Raw genomic sequence first — 13,135 nt, 5'->3', positions numbered from 1 at the left:
CCTGAACTTCCATCCATACATTGTTTGTTGCCGACGCCCTTCCCGGTTATGTTGGGCGAAGGCATGTACACAGGTCACCAGTCTCTCACAGGGCCCATGGATCTGGAGCTAGCGCGCCTGCCATGCCAGGCACCGGGAGGCGAGCTGGAACATGCAGGAGGTGCACGCTTCATTCATCTTCTAAACCCGTTTTGTCCCTTTTGGGGTCACGGGGCAGCCGGAGCCTGTCCTAACTACTTGTGGGCGAAGGGAGGGAACATCCTGAACAGGTTGCCTGTCTGTCACAGGGCAAAACTTTATGATTTGTTCTTATTTTCTTGAGACAATAATAAAAAAGGTTCCCAAATTGTATTTTTGTTTATATTTTTTTCCCTTCGGTTAAACAGGCCTTCAAACTGGGTCACAGAGACAGAGAAACACAGCGGAAGCGGCCGTCATTAAGAAACTGCTCCCGCTGCAGGAGTGAAGCTCACCATTCCGAGAGAATCTCTGAATGAGCTCAGGAACCCAGACATGGAGACGTGGTTGGGGATACTTTTTGGCGAGCTTTTCAAAATAAATAAACCTAATGTCTCAACACCCTCCCTGTCTCACAGTGTCGTGCAGTGAGGTTGACAGCTGGTGAGGCACCGACTCTGAGTCAGATTCACAATTGCAAGTACTAAATATTTCTCCATCCATCCAGCAGCAGGTTACTACGGTGGCCAAGAGGTGCAAGACATGTTTACATTACAAGATATGAAAACAAATCCTAGTACAACTGAAAAAATACAGAAACACAACAGCAACCCACGGAACAAATAACCGAGTCCTGAAACACAAGAGGAAATCCGGGTACAAATGACCAAATACCGAATCACAAATAGAACCCAGTTACAAATGACCAAATCCAGAAACACAACAACAAAACCTTAGACACAACAGAAAGGGACGATTTAAACCTCAGAAACTGTGGAAAACGTGTTGATTCAACTGAAAATGTATGTTTAACACGGATCAGTGGAAAATAATATTTACTTAATGTACGTTTTTCTATTTTATCACAATGACAGGTGAGGCCAAGCCTCACTTGCCTCATCTGACCTAACATCACTGCTGTCTTACGTGCTGTGAATAAGATAAACACAGACACCGCTCGCGATTAGGCTAAAAACCTTAGCTTGTAGCTCCTCCCACACGCGTCTTGGGCGTCAAACTTATGAACACTTTTTTGGAGCAGCAAATTTGCCACGTGGCGAAAGAGAGGCAGTCAAGGAGAATTTGATGTGCAAATCACATTCAGCATAAACTACAGTGTCCAATGGGGTCCTATATTATGAAGGGCCGTACATGACATATTTCATTATGAACCACACACATACTCCCGCTCACATGCATAAATGCATTCTACCTCTCAATCTCTAATGCGCCGAGTATAAGGTTACATTTAAGTAATTACCGTTTTTTACATGATAATGCATTAACTGACTTTTAAAATCAGAAATAAAATGTTATGGAGTCAAATGATTCAAAGAATAAAATCAAAATTAATTAAATTACTTTGCCTAGTTAAATATAAATTTTTAATCACAGCTCAACAAATGTCATTTCTACACATTAGTTTTGGTGGCAGGGAGATTTTTTAATCTTTGGTCAGAGTGATGTCTATGTAATCTATTCTGCTGCCAATCCAAATACGACAAAAAATTAGCTGAAAAATATGCTCCATAATACCATAATTTCCCTTTGACAACATCATCTTTGGCTTCATAATGAAAAACAAAATATGACACAATAACAAATCTTTTCCATGCCAAATTCAATATGCAAAAATATTTTTTTGCAAAATTTTTGGAACATCCCCCCCTCACGTTTAGAATAGTTATTATTGAATTCAAGATATATTTAGAATAATTGAAACTGTTTAAGAAGTTAAAAACATTTTTCTCTCTTTTAATTTGTATTTTTTTTACTCCTCTCATCATTTGATTTAAGCCATTCATATTAAGGTTATTCTGCCTCTCAGCCAACACAACAAATTATCTGCCTTTCAACTAAACTGCCTTCCGTTTCAACTATCCTTTTCTGCACACATACATTTTACATACATATATACTTCTTTTATTTACATGGGAGAGCGAGTTGATAAATATATGAGAGGGAGTATTAGCAAGTGAGAGTATGTATGTACAGTACAGACCAAAAGTTTGGACACACCTTCTCATTCAAATGGGAAGGTGTATCCAAACTTTTAACTGTACTGCATATTCATTCATTCATTCATTCATTCATTCATTCATTCATTCATTCATTCATTCATTCATTCATTCATTTTCTTAACCGTTTTTTCCCTTTCGGGGTCATGGGGCTGCCGGAGGCTATCCCGGCCACCTGTACTGCACATGTGAGTGAGAAAATATCTATGTGAGTGGTTCATCATAAAAATATGCACGGCCCCTCATACTATATATACCATGAAGTCAAGACAAAAAAAAAAAAACTAAACTAATCTTATTGTACTTAAAAATAACAAATCAAATAACATAAAAGGATTTGCAAGATTAAAAAAAATTATAACTTAGAACTGTTGATTTCGTGTCCAGGGAGCCATAAAATAGTTAAGAAAAAGGTGTGTCTTCATGGCTAATGCTATAGGTGAAAACAGCAAGTCTTCAAATTATTTCTCCACTATTACTTTGACAAAAGGGTAAAAATTCTTCAATTTGTATCTTCTGTTTTCACTGTGTAGACGAGCGCAGCAGTTCTGTAATCTTACACACAAGTTTTTAACAGTCTGGCATTGCTGGAAGCTCTTTCAGCAACAATCTCAATCCCATACCTTTGATTTGAAGCTTGTTCACGTTTGTGCACCAGGTGCAATTGGCTGTGCGTTTTTACAATGTGACAACAGGCAGGAGTCTGATGCAGCACCCAAAAAAACAACAACAAAACAGATCAGTAGAAGCACCAATAAAGCTGTAAAGAAAAAAACTAACTGAGGAAAGATTCTGAATGTGTAAATGAAAGAAATGGGATGATTTAGGTGTCAGTTTCTAGTGGTCACGCTAGACCAGGGATGCTCATTACGTTGATTGTAAAGGACGTAGATCTCAGGCCATCAAAGATGAAAAAAATGCAAATATTTTTCTTAAAAAGTCTGTCAGCAAATAATCATCCCCACCGTGAGGTACATCACTTGACTTACATGCAGAACGGCCAATCGAAAATCCTCTGAGACATAGGTCACTCTTGCGTGTTTAACTACATTGAGCATACCTGCACTAGATAGATTTGCTAGCACTAGTACAAGGCAGGGCACAGTAATTTGCAAGTACAGTGATCCCTCTCTGTATCGCGGTTCACCTTTTTTTGCTGTCTCGCAGATTTTTTAAGTACAATTTTTTGTGTTTTATTTTGTATAATGCTCTTCATCCTGATTGTCTGTTGCCCTTATCAATCAATGTCCTTATTTACAGAATCTGTTAATCTTGCCCGATTTACAGTAATCTTCAATTGTGAGCAGATCTTTGTTTTCAGTCTTTATTAAAAAGGACTTTTTTTTTATAATCATGTTATGATAATTTTTCTTCCATAAAATGTCATGGTTTGTTTTGCATAACATTGTTGTATGTCTTAAATGGGTAACAGAACATACACAAGCTTCATAAAACAGATGTGTGTCTACGCAACAATATGCTGACATAAGAAGGGAGTTTAAAACACTCAGAAAGTAAATAGGTCATAAATTCTGGTCAATTTCTCACTATTTGCACTGCAGCTGCCAGACGGAGAAAGGAATAAAGAAGAATATGCTGAAGAAAGGAGGATAACCAGGGGGACAGAGAGATGGTTGTAATGAAAGACATGTAAATTTAGTGGATCATAAAGGGATTTCGAACAGCAATTTTGTCACATTTTGGTTAGAGAAAGATGAAGAGACTGTTTTACATTGACAGCGGAAAGCAAAAATTAAGTTTTGTTATCTGGAGCCTGCAGTTTACCAACTGTGTCTCTGCAGAAGAAATTTTCTTAGTTGTGGATGTCTATGCATGTATGTATTTATTACACTTAGATGTCTTCTTTATTTGAGAGATTGAAAACCCACTTAGATCATCTTTTGACCTATATATCAAAAGCGTTCCTAATTATTAATAATTAGGAATGCTTAGGAATCATAATTGGTGTTGTTTTTCTAGGATGTAGTTCCTGCAGAGTGGCAGTGGTTCATTAAAGATTTGCCTCTGAGTTGTTGGTTGGAGTAAGTTAATTGCCATGGAGTATACCCTACCTTTATCTCGTCCCTGTTACTGACAGCTCTCTGTTTAAACAATTTCTCTCTAGCACCCCCAACCTAACATTTCCGTTGCAATAAAAATTACGAGCAATATTGGATCTGTCCAGCGTACAGTTTTGAACCAGATACCATCTCGGACGAGGAAAACAAAGACACAAATGTATCTCGTCTTCTACAAGTGGATGCATCAGAATGGAGCGAAGCAGGCTGGTTGGCCCAGACAGTGTATTTTCTAAACACAAAAACAGTACAGACCTTCTCATTCATTTGAATGTCCAAACTTTTGGTCTGTACTATATATATAAGCTTTTTCAAAATACGTTATTTTTGTTTCCTCCTGATTCATAACAATTTGAATAAAGAAGTACTCAGAAAATTTAATTTGGACATAAACTCCTTTGTATATGTCCTCCATCATCAGAAAAATACTACAAAAATAGTGTATCCAACTTAACCCTTGTGCTATCTTAGATGACCGCACTCTAGCATTGACGTGTTCTCCCTAGCATGACAAAGGTGGATAAAGGAGGAAAGATGTCATGTAATCCATGGACACCAGTGAAGATCACAAATCATTGAAGAAAAAAGCTTCAGTGCACTGTCTAGTGGGTCTAGATGACCCAACCCCCAATGTTAAAGTGCCTAGGATAGCACAAGGGTTACAGGAATCACTTGAATTGGTAACACGTAATTGAGTTAAGTTCATTCAACCTAATTTTTTACATTTATTCAACTCTATGTTGATCTAACATAAATTACTTTGTTTATACAACTCATGCAAACACATTTTTCTAAATGAGTATCATATTTTTATCCAACTCAATTTCATGTTGGTTTTTTTACTTTGATTCTTGTATTTTTCCAATTGAATTATATGTTTTATTGAATTCACGTGTTGAAATTTAGACTCAGCAAAGTTTCCGTTTATGAGGCCGGAGTTTACATATCATGACGTTTGACTTTATAGTACATCATGTAACGTCTGCACACAGGGTTTGGTTATCATCCTCTCACTCTGTCTAACTCATGATGCAGAAAGAAATAAACATAACAGGATAAAATAACTAGGCAAAACAGAGTAAAACAGCTAGACAACTAAGCACATTTACAACAACCCACACTTAAACCCTAGTCCGTCCAGATAGGCAAAGGGAATGGTATCCCATAATTCCTATAATAAATGCTGCCGGATCTGACAGCAGGCCCAAGCATATATTTCAATACTTTTCATATATTCTAAGAGCAAAATTCAGGCAAATTAAATAACCTCAAAGGAATTCACATTTTAGAAAACACTTTTTTTTATCAGAACTACTATGATTATGACTCACAGATGATGCAAATGTTCCTAATTGATACTCTAACAGAAGTCTTTAGAGTTTGCAGTTGCTACTGCGCAGGGCGACCTTTCCAAGTATGTCATGATCCATTGACGGCTTCACACCGAAGTTACACCAACTTAACTGAATTAATTTGACTAAAGGTGAAATAAATATGTCTGATAACTATCTGTTATTTTTAAGTTGATTGAACTTAAAATATATTTATTTTCACCAAAGCAAATAATTAAGTTAGATGAATGTAAAAAAAAAAAGTTTATCTTTACAACCACAGCCTAAATACTCTTTTTAGACTGTATCAGCACCCTTGAATAGCTTCATGGACCAAATAAACCACAAAGTTTAAGGACGTCATTCTTTTAATTGTTCCTTTTGAATCTGTGGGAATGACGTGAGAAGATGCTTTAAAACAACTCCCAATGTGTCAACTCTTAACACCTAATAGCAACACACGTTGCCTCCTCCAACCCTGTTCCACCTCTTCTCTTTTAAACACACCCAGGCAAACACACGCTTTTGCTCTTTGTACTAGCTGCTGGCAGCTCTCCAGTCAGATCCGCTCAATATTCCACCCCTCCAAAAAAACACCCTTACTCTTGTCATTGTTCTCCGCAGGCCACACATTGCCACAGTCATTGTTGTGTCACACCAATCAATCAGCCATCGGTATGAAACTGCAACCTTGCACTGTAATTTCCCTCAAATTTCTTCCACGGTATCAGTTGACACCTCTTTCTTTGAAATCTCCATCATGCTGTCTGAACTCTGTTCATCGCACTTTTGTCTTTCTTCTTCTTCTGTCTCCTTCCATCAGCCACTGTGGCTCCTAACATATTTCACACCCTTCATGGCCTCAAAGGTGTCCAGCATTAACGGTGACAAATAAAAATGTGAAACTTTCTGTTTGTGAATTGGCTTTCCAAACAAAAATACACCACACAATAAACCACTCTCATTATAGCTCAGTCAACAGTTGGGCCTTAATGAGCATTAACTAGTTTCTCATCAATGACTGGATTTCAAATTTTAGGAAAACAATTAAAAGTTGTTGATGATATTTTAGTATGAGAGTGGAATGACTTACAGTAAATACACCTAGAATATTTCAATCCATCCATCCATCCATCCATTCATTAATCCCAGTTCTTACCTGGAGTTAGTCATGTCCGTTTGTCCTCCTTGACTCTTCTCTAGTCCAAGTTTTGTGAAAATCCCAACCAGCACCATGATGGCCACTACTCCACAGATTATGTACACAATCATGTGGGTCCGATCCCGGTCTGGTTCCTGGTGGACCTCTGTAACGGCTGCGGCCGGTCGTCCGGTGTTAGCCCACACAGGTGTGTCATAATTAGAACAGGAAGTCTGGTCCAAACTCTGGACTTTGTACTGGCAGCAAAAACGATAGAAGCAGGAGCCACAACAAAACATGTAGACACCTGCATTACAGTTGAAGGGAGGGTCCCACTGGCCCATGACGTCATAGTACCCCCAGCAGCGGTTCCTGCCCATTGGATCCATTCGGTCCTCCGCCTCAGGCGTGGGCGTTGGCACTGCTGCCACAGGTACAGTGGAGGGTTGTGTTGTCTGGTTATTGGACGCTACCTGCGCCATTGCTGAAAGCCTTAAGTTCAGTCCGCTTAAAGTGGTCACACCCAGAAATAATGCCAATGAGAAGTTTATCAGACGTGGAAGCGGGACAGTTGCCATCTTGAACTCACTCCTGCGTATCGCAGTGTTTCAGTGCAGATGTGTAAGTTAACTAAGGGACCAAATGCTCCTGCAGTTTAGAGGGAAAAGAAAAGACAGGTAAACATAAATTCTTCCTTAAGGTATGATGTTTGTCAATGAATGAATCTCTAAAGGATTAGGAGAAATCTATTTCTGTAAAGTTTTAATGCACAAATACAGTGGTGAAGTGTCTGAAGAAAAGTAAAAGAAAGAATAAATTCACATGCATGCAGTGACAGATTATTCATAAACTTTACTGCTTGCCAAGCAAATAATTTCCCCAAATCCAGGAAATGTCAACCCTGACAAATGTCATCAGTCAATTCCTAGAGGTGATCCAATTTAAGATGGTGTGCTATCTATGAATGAACTTGCCTCTGGCATTTCCAGCAATGAGCTCCTCCACTGAGTGGCTGAACTGCAATAGGAATGACTGTAGTTTCCAAGTGGTGTCAGAGAGGAATGTAAAAGGCAAAGAAGATGAGTGGACAAAGTAGGTTCCCACGTGGAAGACGTTTCATTCCAGAGGATTCATATTCCAAACTCAAAACTGGAGTGAAGTCTGTCCAGATTTTTTTTTTAAAGAATCCAAAAATTAGATTTTGTCCTCCACTAGTCAGACTTTAACTTGTATCTTGTATCATCCTGTTGCTCTTTGTATTTCTCTTCAAAAAAAACCTTTTTATTCTTGCAGTAGGCATCTTTTCCATGCCAATGTGGTTCACTAAGGTGTGTGTCCTTGCTGAGAAGTTGTGATGTCTTTGCAAGTTATCAAAATGAAAAACAATGGCTTCCTGCAAAATTTTCCTCCAATACCCAACAGGTAAAAGAAATGTAAATGTCTTTAAAACATTCCTCCTGGCTCTCCTCAAGCTGAGATCCTGTGGTGATTACAGTCCAAAAGCGTCCCTCCTGCACCTGAGGCTTGTTTGCTCTCACACATGTACACACTTATTCACACACATACACTCACATTCAAATAGAGCTCCAGTTCCCTGGTGAAAACACACTGTCAGTATCAGTCTGTAGCTTTTAAGCGACACACTAGAGTCCAGTGGCTTTTTGTGCTCATCAGGGTTCGGGGCTACCCCTCCTGTTGCTCCCGTTTGCACTCCAGTGAAACCCCGCCTCTCCGTTTTTTTGAAGGGTCTCTCGAAAAACTCAGGACGCCCCTTGGGTTTTCTGTCTCTCAGCCTGCTCCCTGCAAGTGTTCAGATGGAGGGGAGAAGAAGGAAGGAGGGAGAGGAGAGAGGGAAGGGCTTTTGTTGTGGAAGTGAGTCTTTTAAATCTGCTCCATTTTATACTCGAGAAAGCTGCAAAACAGTTTAATGTGGTGGAATTATTGTCATACAGCTTGTTCTTTCAGGGAATTATTTTCTCATTCCTTGATTTGTTTATGCTTCAAATATATTTTTAACATTGATCTCTTTCCCTTTTTTTCTGCCTCTTCCTTAACTTACCTCACATTTTCCTCTTAGACCAAGATGGAGTTGCTGAGGAAATATCAGTGGGGGTTCAGGGAGCCTGTGGATTGCCCTCTGCACTTTCGGCAGAGCACTACGGCTCAAGCCTGGCTGGAGGAGCACCAGCCCAACCCCTCACGGACGACAGAGACTAGTGGAGATGCGACAGGCGAACAGCAGTGTGGCACTGGGGGCAAAAAAATATCCTGTTTTCAAAGGAAGCCTCTGTGGAAACAAAAGGACTGCGTGCAGGAGAAGCTCTTTGCAGATAACCTTAAAGTCAGATGCCAGTTTTAAATGTCCCCTTTCTTTTTCCACATTTTTTCCTTGTTTACTCTCTCTGGGAAAAAAAGTGAGGAAAAATCTTAAAATGCAACAGCTTTCAAGCAAACGCTGCAAATTAGTCTTCCAATTTTCCTGTCAATTCAGTCCTTCTCCGGCTGCAGCTTCTTTGAAAACAGGCATAATTTGATATATATGTATAGGAGTTTTATATATATATCATATGTATGTGTTTTCACTGGTGCTCTGCTTGTTGGGAGCTCCAAACAGAATCAGTAAAAAGCCCTCCTCGTCCTGTCCTCGCGCTGTTGTCAGCATGTATTCCCGTATTTCCATTCAGCGTCTGTATCCTATCCGGTTGAGATGCTCGCTCTGCTGCTGTTGCTCCTCTCTGGCAGGACTGCCTGACAATATCTCACTCCTTTTTCCTTCCCTCCTCCCTCTCTGGGTTCACTCCTCCCCTCTCCCTTTCACTCACTCCTCCCCTCCCTCTTGGCATCTTTTTCACACACACACACACACGCGAGCGCTGATATCTTTTGTGCATAAATGAGCTGACTCTTCCCACATCTCTCCCTCATTTTATGTCACCTACGCTAATGTGGAGCATTTTTTGTTGTTTTCCCTAAAAACTGTGGCCATCTTTTTTATGTTGACTCTTTTCTATGACCTCCTCCTTGTATTATTTGACACAAACAAGCTTTGGTGCTGACTGAGCAGCAGGTTGTAATGTGCAAGAGCGCTTCAGTGGCCGTGTGAGTGTGGCTCAGTATCATTACAAGCCTAACATCCGGGCGCATCTTTGAGCACGTCTGGAGCATGTGTGGCACTGCAGTCTATTATAGCTGATTTAGGGAAACAGAGTGAGGGAATGATTGGAGGGAGAAAAGCAGGAGGGAGATAAACAAAAAGGAGCGGGAAATGAGGGAGAATTGGAAAACTGTCTGCTGGAAAGAGAAGGGGATTGGCAGAAAAGAGACTGTAGGAGGGAATTATCGCAGGGAAAGGAGGAAGGATTAAGAAACATGGAGAGACTGGAATATGAGTTGACAAAGGGAAACCAGTAAGAGGAGAGGAAAAGATTGGACAGTGGTGCAAACAGGTAAAAGAGCCGAAAAGTGGCAGAAAGGAAAGTAAAATTGAAATAGATGAAACAGAGGAAAAATACTCCAGGCAGATGAAAGCTGGAAAATATGGTGAAACAAGTTATAATGAAGCCCACATAATGCTAAAAATGTTAAATAGAATTTATATTTGAAAGAGACAGAAAAACAAGCAGTATGTCTGGAAAATACTCATTATTTTTACATTTCAGTTTGAAAAAGATTCTTTTAAGTTTTCATGTTTTTATCCATGTTAACCCCCCCCCCACATACGTTTCAGAGGCATCATCTCCTCTTCTTGTTCCTGATGTTACAAGCTCCTCTGTATTTACTGTTTGTACTCAGTCTGACACACAAGAAAGCGCCAAAATACCTTGCTTCATGTCTGAGTTTGAATGTCTCCATTATTGCTTTCTCATTTGAAGAAATGTTTAAAAAAAAGGCAATTAATTGCTTTAACTCTGTAAAGAAATCACAATATATATATATATATATATATATATATATATATATATATATATATATATGACATTGGGATGTCATTCGGGCTCGAGAAATGCAGCCGATGGTAACAAAGAGAGGCAAGGTAGTCCACACAGGAGGGGTCTCACTCCCAGAAGGAACAATAACAGACATCAAGGACAGTTACAAGTACCTCGGAATTCCCCAGGCAAATGGCAACCTGGAGCAGGCAACAAGGAAAGCTGCAACAGCTAAATACCTCCAACGAGTAAGGCAAGTCCTGAGAAGCCAGCTCAATGGCAAAAATAAGACCCGGGCAATAAACAGCTACGCACTGCCAGTTATCAGATACCCTGCAGGAATAATAAGATGGCCAAAGGAAGAGATACAGACCACGGATGTTAAAACACGAAAGCTCCTCACCATGCATGGAGGGTTCCATCCCAAATCCAGCACACTGAGACTGTATGCTAGCCGCAAGGAAGGAGGCCGAGGACTAGTGAGTGTAGAAGCCACTATCCAGGATGAAACATCCAAGATGCATGAGTACATCAAGCTCAAGGCCCCAAATGACAGTGTGCTCAGTGAATGTCTCAGGCAATGGAGAGCAGAGGACACAGTGCTGGAGGACAGATCCTCATGGGAGGACAAACCCCTGCATGGGATGTACCACCGGACCATAACTGAAGTGGCTGATATCAAGAAGTCCTACCAATGGCTAGAAAGGGCTGGCCTACAGGACAGCACTGAAGCACTCATTCTGGCAGCTCAGGAACAAGCCCTGTGCACCAGAGCGATAGAGGCTCAGATCTACCACACCAGACAAGACCCAAGGTGTAGGCTGTGCAAAGAGGCCCCTGAAACAATCCAGAACATAACTGCAGGATGTAAGATGCTGGCAGGTAAAGCATACATGGAGCGCCACAATCAAGTGGCTGGAATAATATACAGGAACATGTGTGCAGAATATGAACTGGAAACCCCAAGGTCAAAATGGGAAACACCTCCGAAGGTGGTAGAGAATGAGAGGGCAAAGATCCTGTGGGACTTCCAGATCCAGACTGATAGGATGGTAATGGCAAACCAACCAGACATTGTAGTGGTGGATAAAGAACAGAGGAAAGCCGTTGTGGTGGATATGGCAGTGCCAAGCGATGGAAACATCAGGAAGAAGGAACATGAGAAACTGGAGAAATACCAGGGACTCAGAGAAGAACTGGAGAAAGCCTGGAAAGTGAAGGTGACAGTGGTGCCTGTGGTAATTGGAGCACTCGGGGCAGTAACCCCCAAGCTGGAGGAGTGGCTACAACAGATACCTGGAAAGACCTCAGACCTCTCAGTCCAGAAAAGCGCAGTGCTAGGAACAGCTAAGATACTGCGCAGGACCCTCAAGCTCCCAGGCCTCTGGTAGAGGACCCGAGCTTGGAGGAGAAACCACCCGCGGAGGGTGAGAGGGGCGTTTTTTATATATATATATATATATATATATATATATATATATATATATATATATATATATATATATATATATATATATATATATATATATATAAAGTACTATTAGTAAATGTTTGTTAGTTATGTTTATTAGTAACATTATTGTTTATGTACTGATGATTAAAAACTACACAGTGAGATTACACAAAGATACTTTAGTATTAACAGATGAGGCGTTTTATTACAAAGACAGAAAGCAGCAACCATCGTTTGTCATGCTCTGCTCTAAACCGTGCAATAGGGGAGCATCATGGCGTTTCAAAGGCGCTGCTGGCTCCGTACGAAGCGCGTGCCTCGGACATAACAGCTTCCTTATGAGCTCGTATTTATCAGGCGAGAACTGAATAGCTATTAGCAGGAGGAGACAAGCGGAGCGGCTTCAATAAACACTCCGCTTGCGCGGAGCGGTCTTCTGCCGGGAACTTGACGTGACGCGGGGCAGAGAGCAACTCTCTTATGACAGAGAGTTCGCGCTCAGTGTTTTTGAAACACACGTCTGCAGCAACGTATGCATCAGAGGATGTCCGATTGGCCGTTCTGCATGTCAATAAAGTCCCGTACTTCTCGGTGAGGATTTTGATTGGCTGGTGGATTTTTAGGAAGTACTTTTTTGTTTTTTTTTATCTTCTCTGTCCCGCGATCTACCCTCATGTCCTTGACAATCGACCGGTCGATCGCGATCGATGTAGTGAGCACCCCTGGTATAAGAGAACTGAACGGAGTTATCCCTCCCCTTCACATTCAAAACATAAAGCACCCCTTGCCTTTTAAGCGCCAATATGGCAGTGTCCGTATTGTAAATAAATGGCAGCTGAATTGACTTCATTTGGTTGGCACCATTTACTTTGGGTGACATCACACTCACTCGGTGGACCATTGTCTGCACAGAGCAGTCCAGTTTGTGGTCAAGGTGAACACTGAGAATCAGTATTTATATATTTGAAGGACTGCACAATGTCACTGCTGTTTCCCTCTACTTAACAG

The 13,135-nt window shown here is 40.7% G+C and overlaps 1 protein-coding gene and 1 long non-coding RNA gene across 2 annotated transcripts in view; one reads left to right on the top strand and one right to left on the bottom strand.

Moving 5' to 3' along the window:
• LOC105354613 (protein shisa-8) overlaps positions 1-7,858 on the bottom strand; it is a 131,074-nt gene extending 123,216 nt beyond the window's left edge. Inside the window, exons 1-2 of the mRNA XM_023957714.2 lie at positions 7,720-7,858; positions 6,764-7,393 (exon numbers count right to left, since the gene is read on the bottom strand). Of these exons, the coding sequence (XP_023813482.1) occupies positions 6,764-7,323 (560 nt within the window). The 5' untranslated portion in view covers positions 7,324-7,393; positions 7,720-7,858. The remainder of the gene's footprint in view (positions 1-6,763; positions 7,394-7,719) is intronic.
• Positions 7,859-8,478: 620 nt separating this feature from the next.
• Positions 8,479-10,574, top strand: LOC111947780 (uncharacterized). The gene is made up of 2 exons (XR_002873708.2): positions 8,479-8,617; positions 8,823-10,574. It is a non-coding gene; the product is annotated as an uncharacterized LOC111947780 (long non-coding RNA).
• The last annotated feature ends 2,561 nt before the right edge of the window (positions 10,575-13,135 follow it).

The sequence above is a fragment of the Oryzias latipes genome, chromosome 8, assembly GCF_053564925.1.
Source record: "Oryzias latipes strain Hd-rR chromosome 8, Olatipes_Hd-rR_3.1".
Classification (NCBI taxonomy): Eukaryota; Metazoa; Chordata; class Actinopteri; order Beloniformes; family Adrianichthyidae; genus Oryzias; species Oryzias latipes.
Note: the sequence above shows the minus strand (reverse complement) of the source record. Positions and strands in the feature narration are given on the sequence as shown.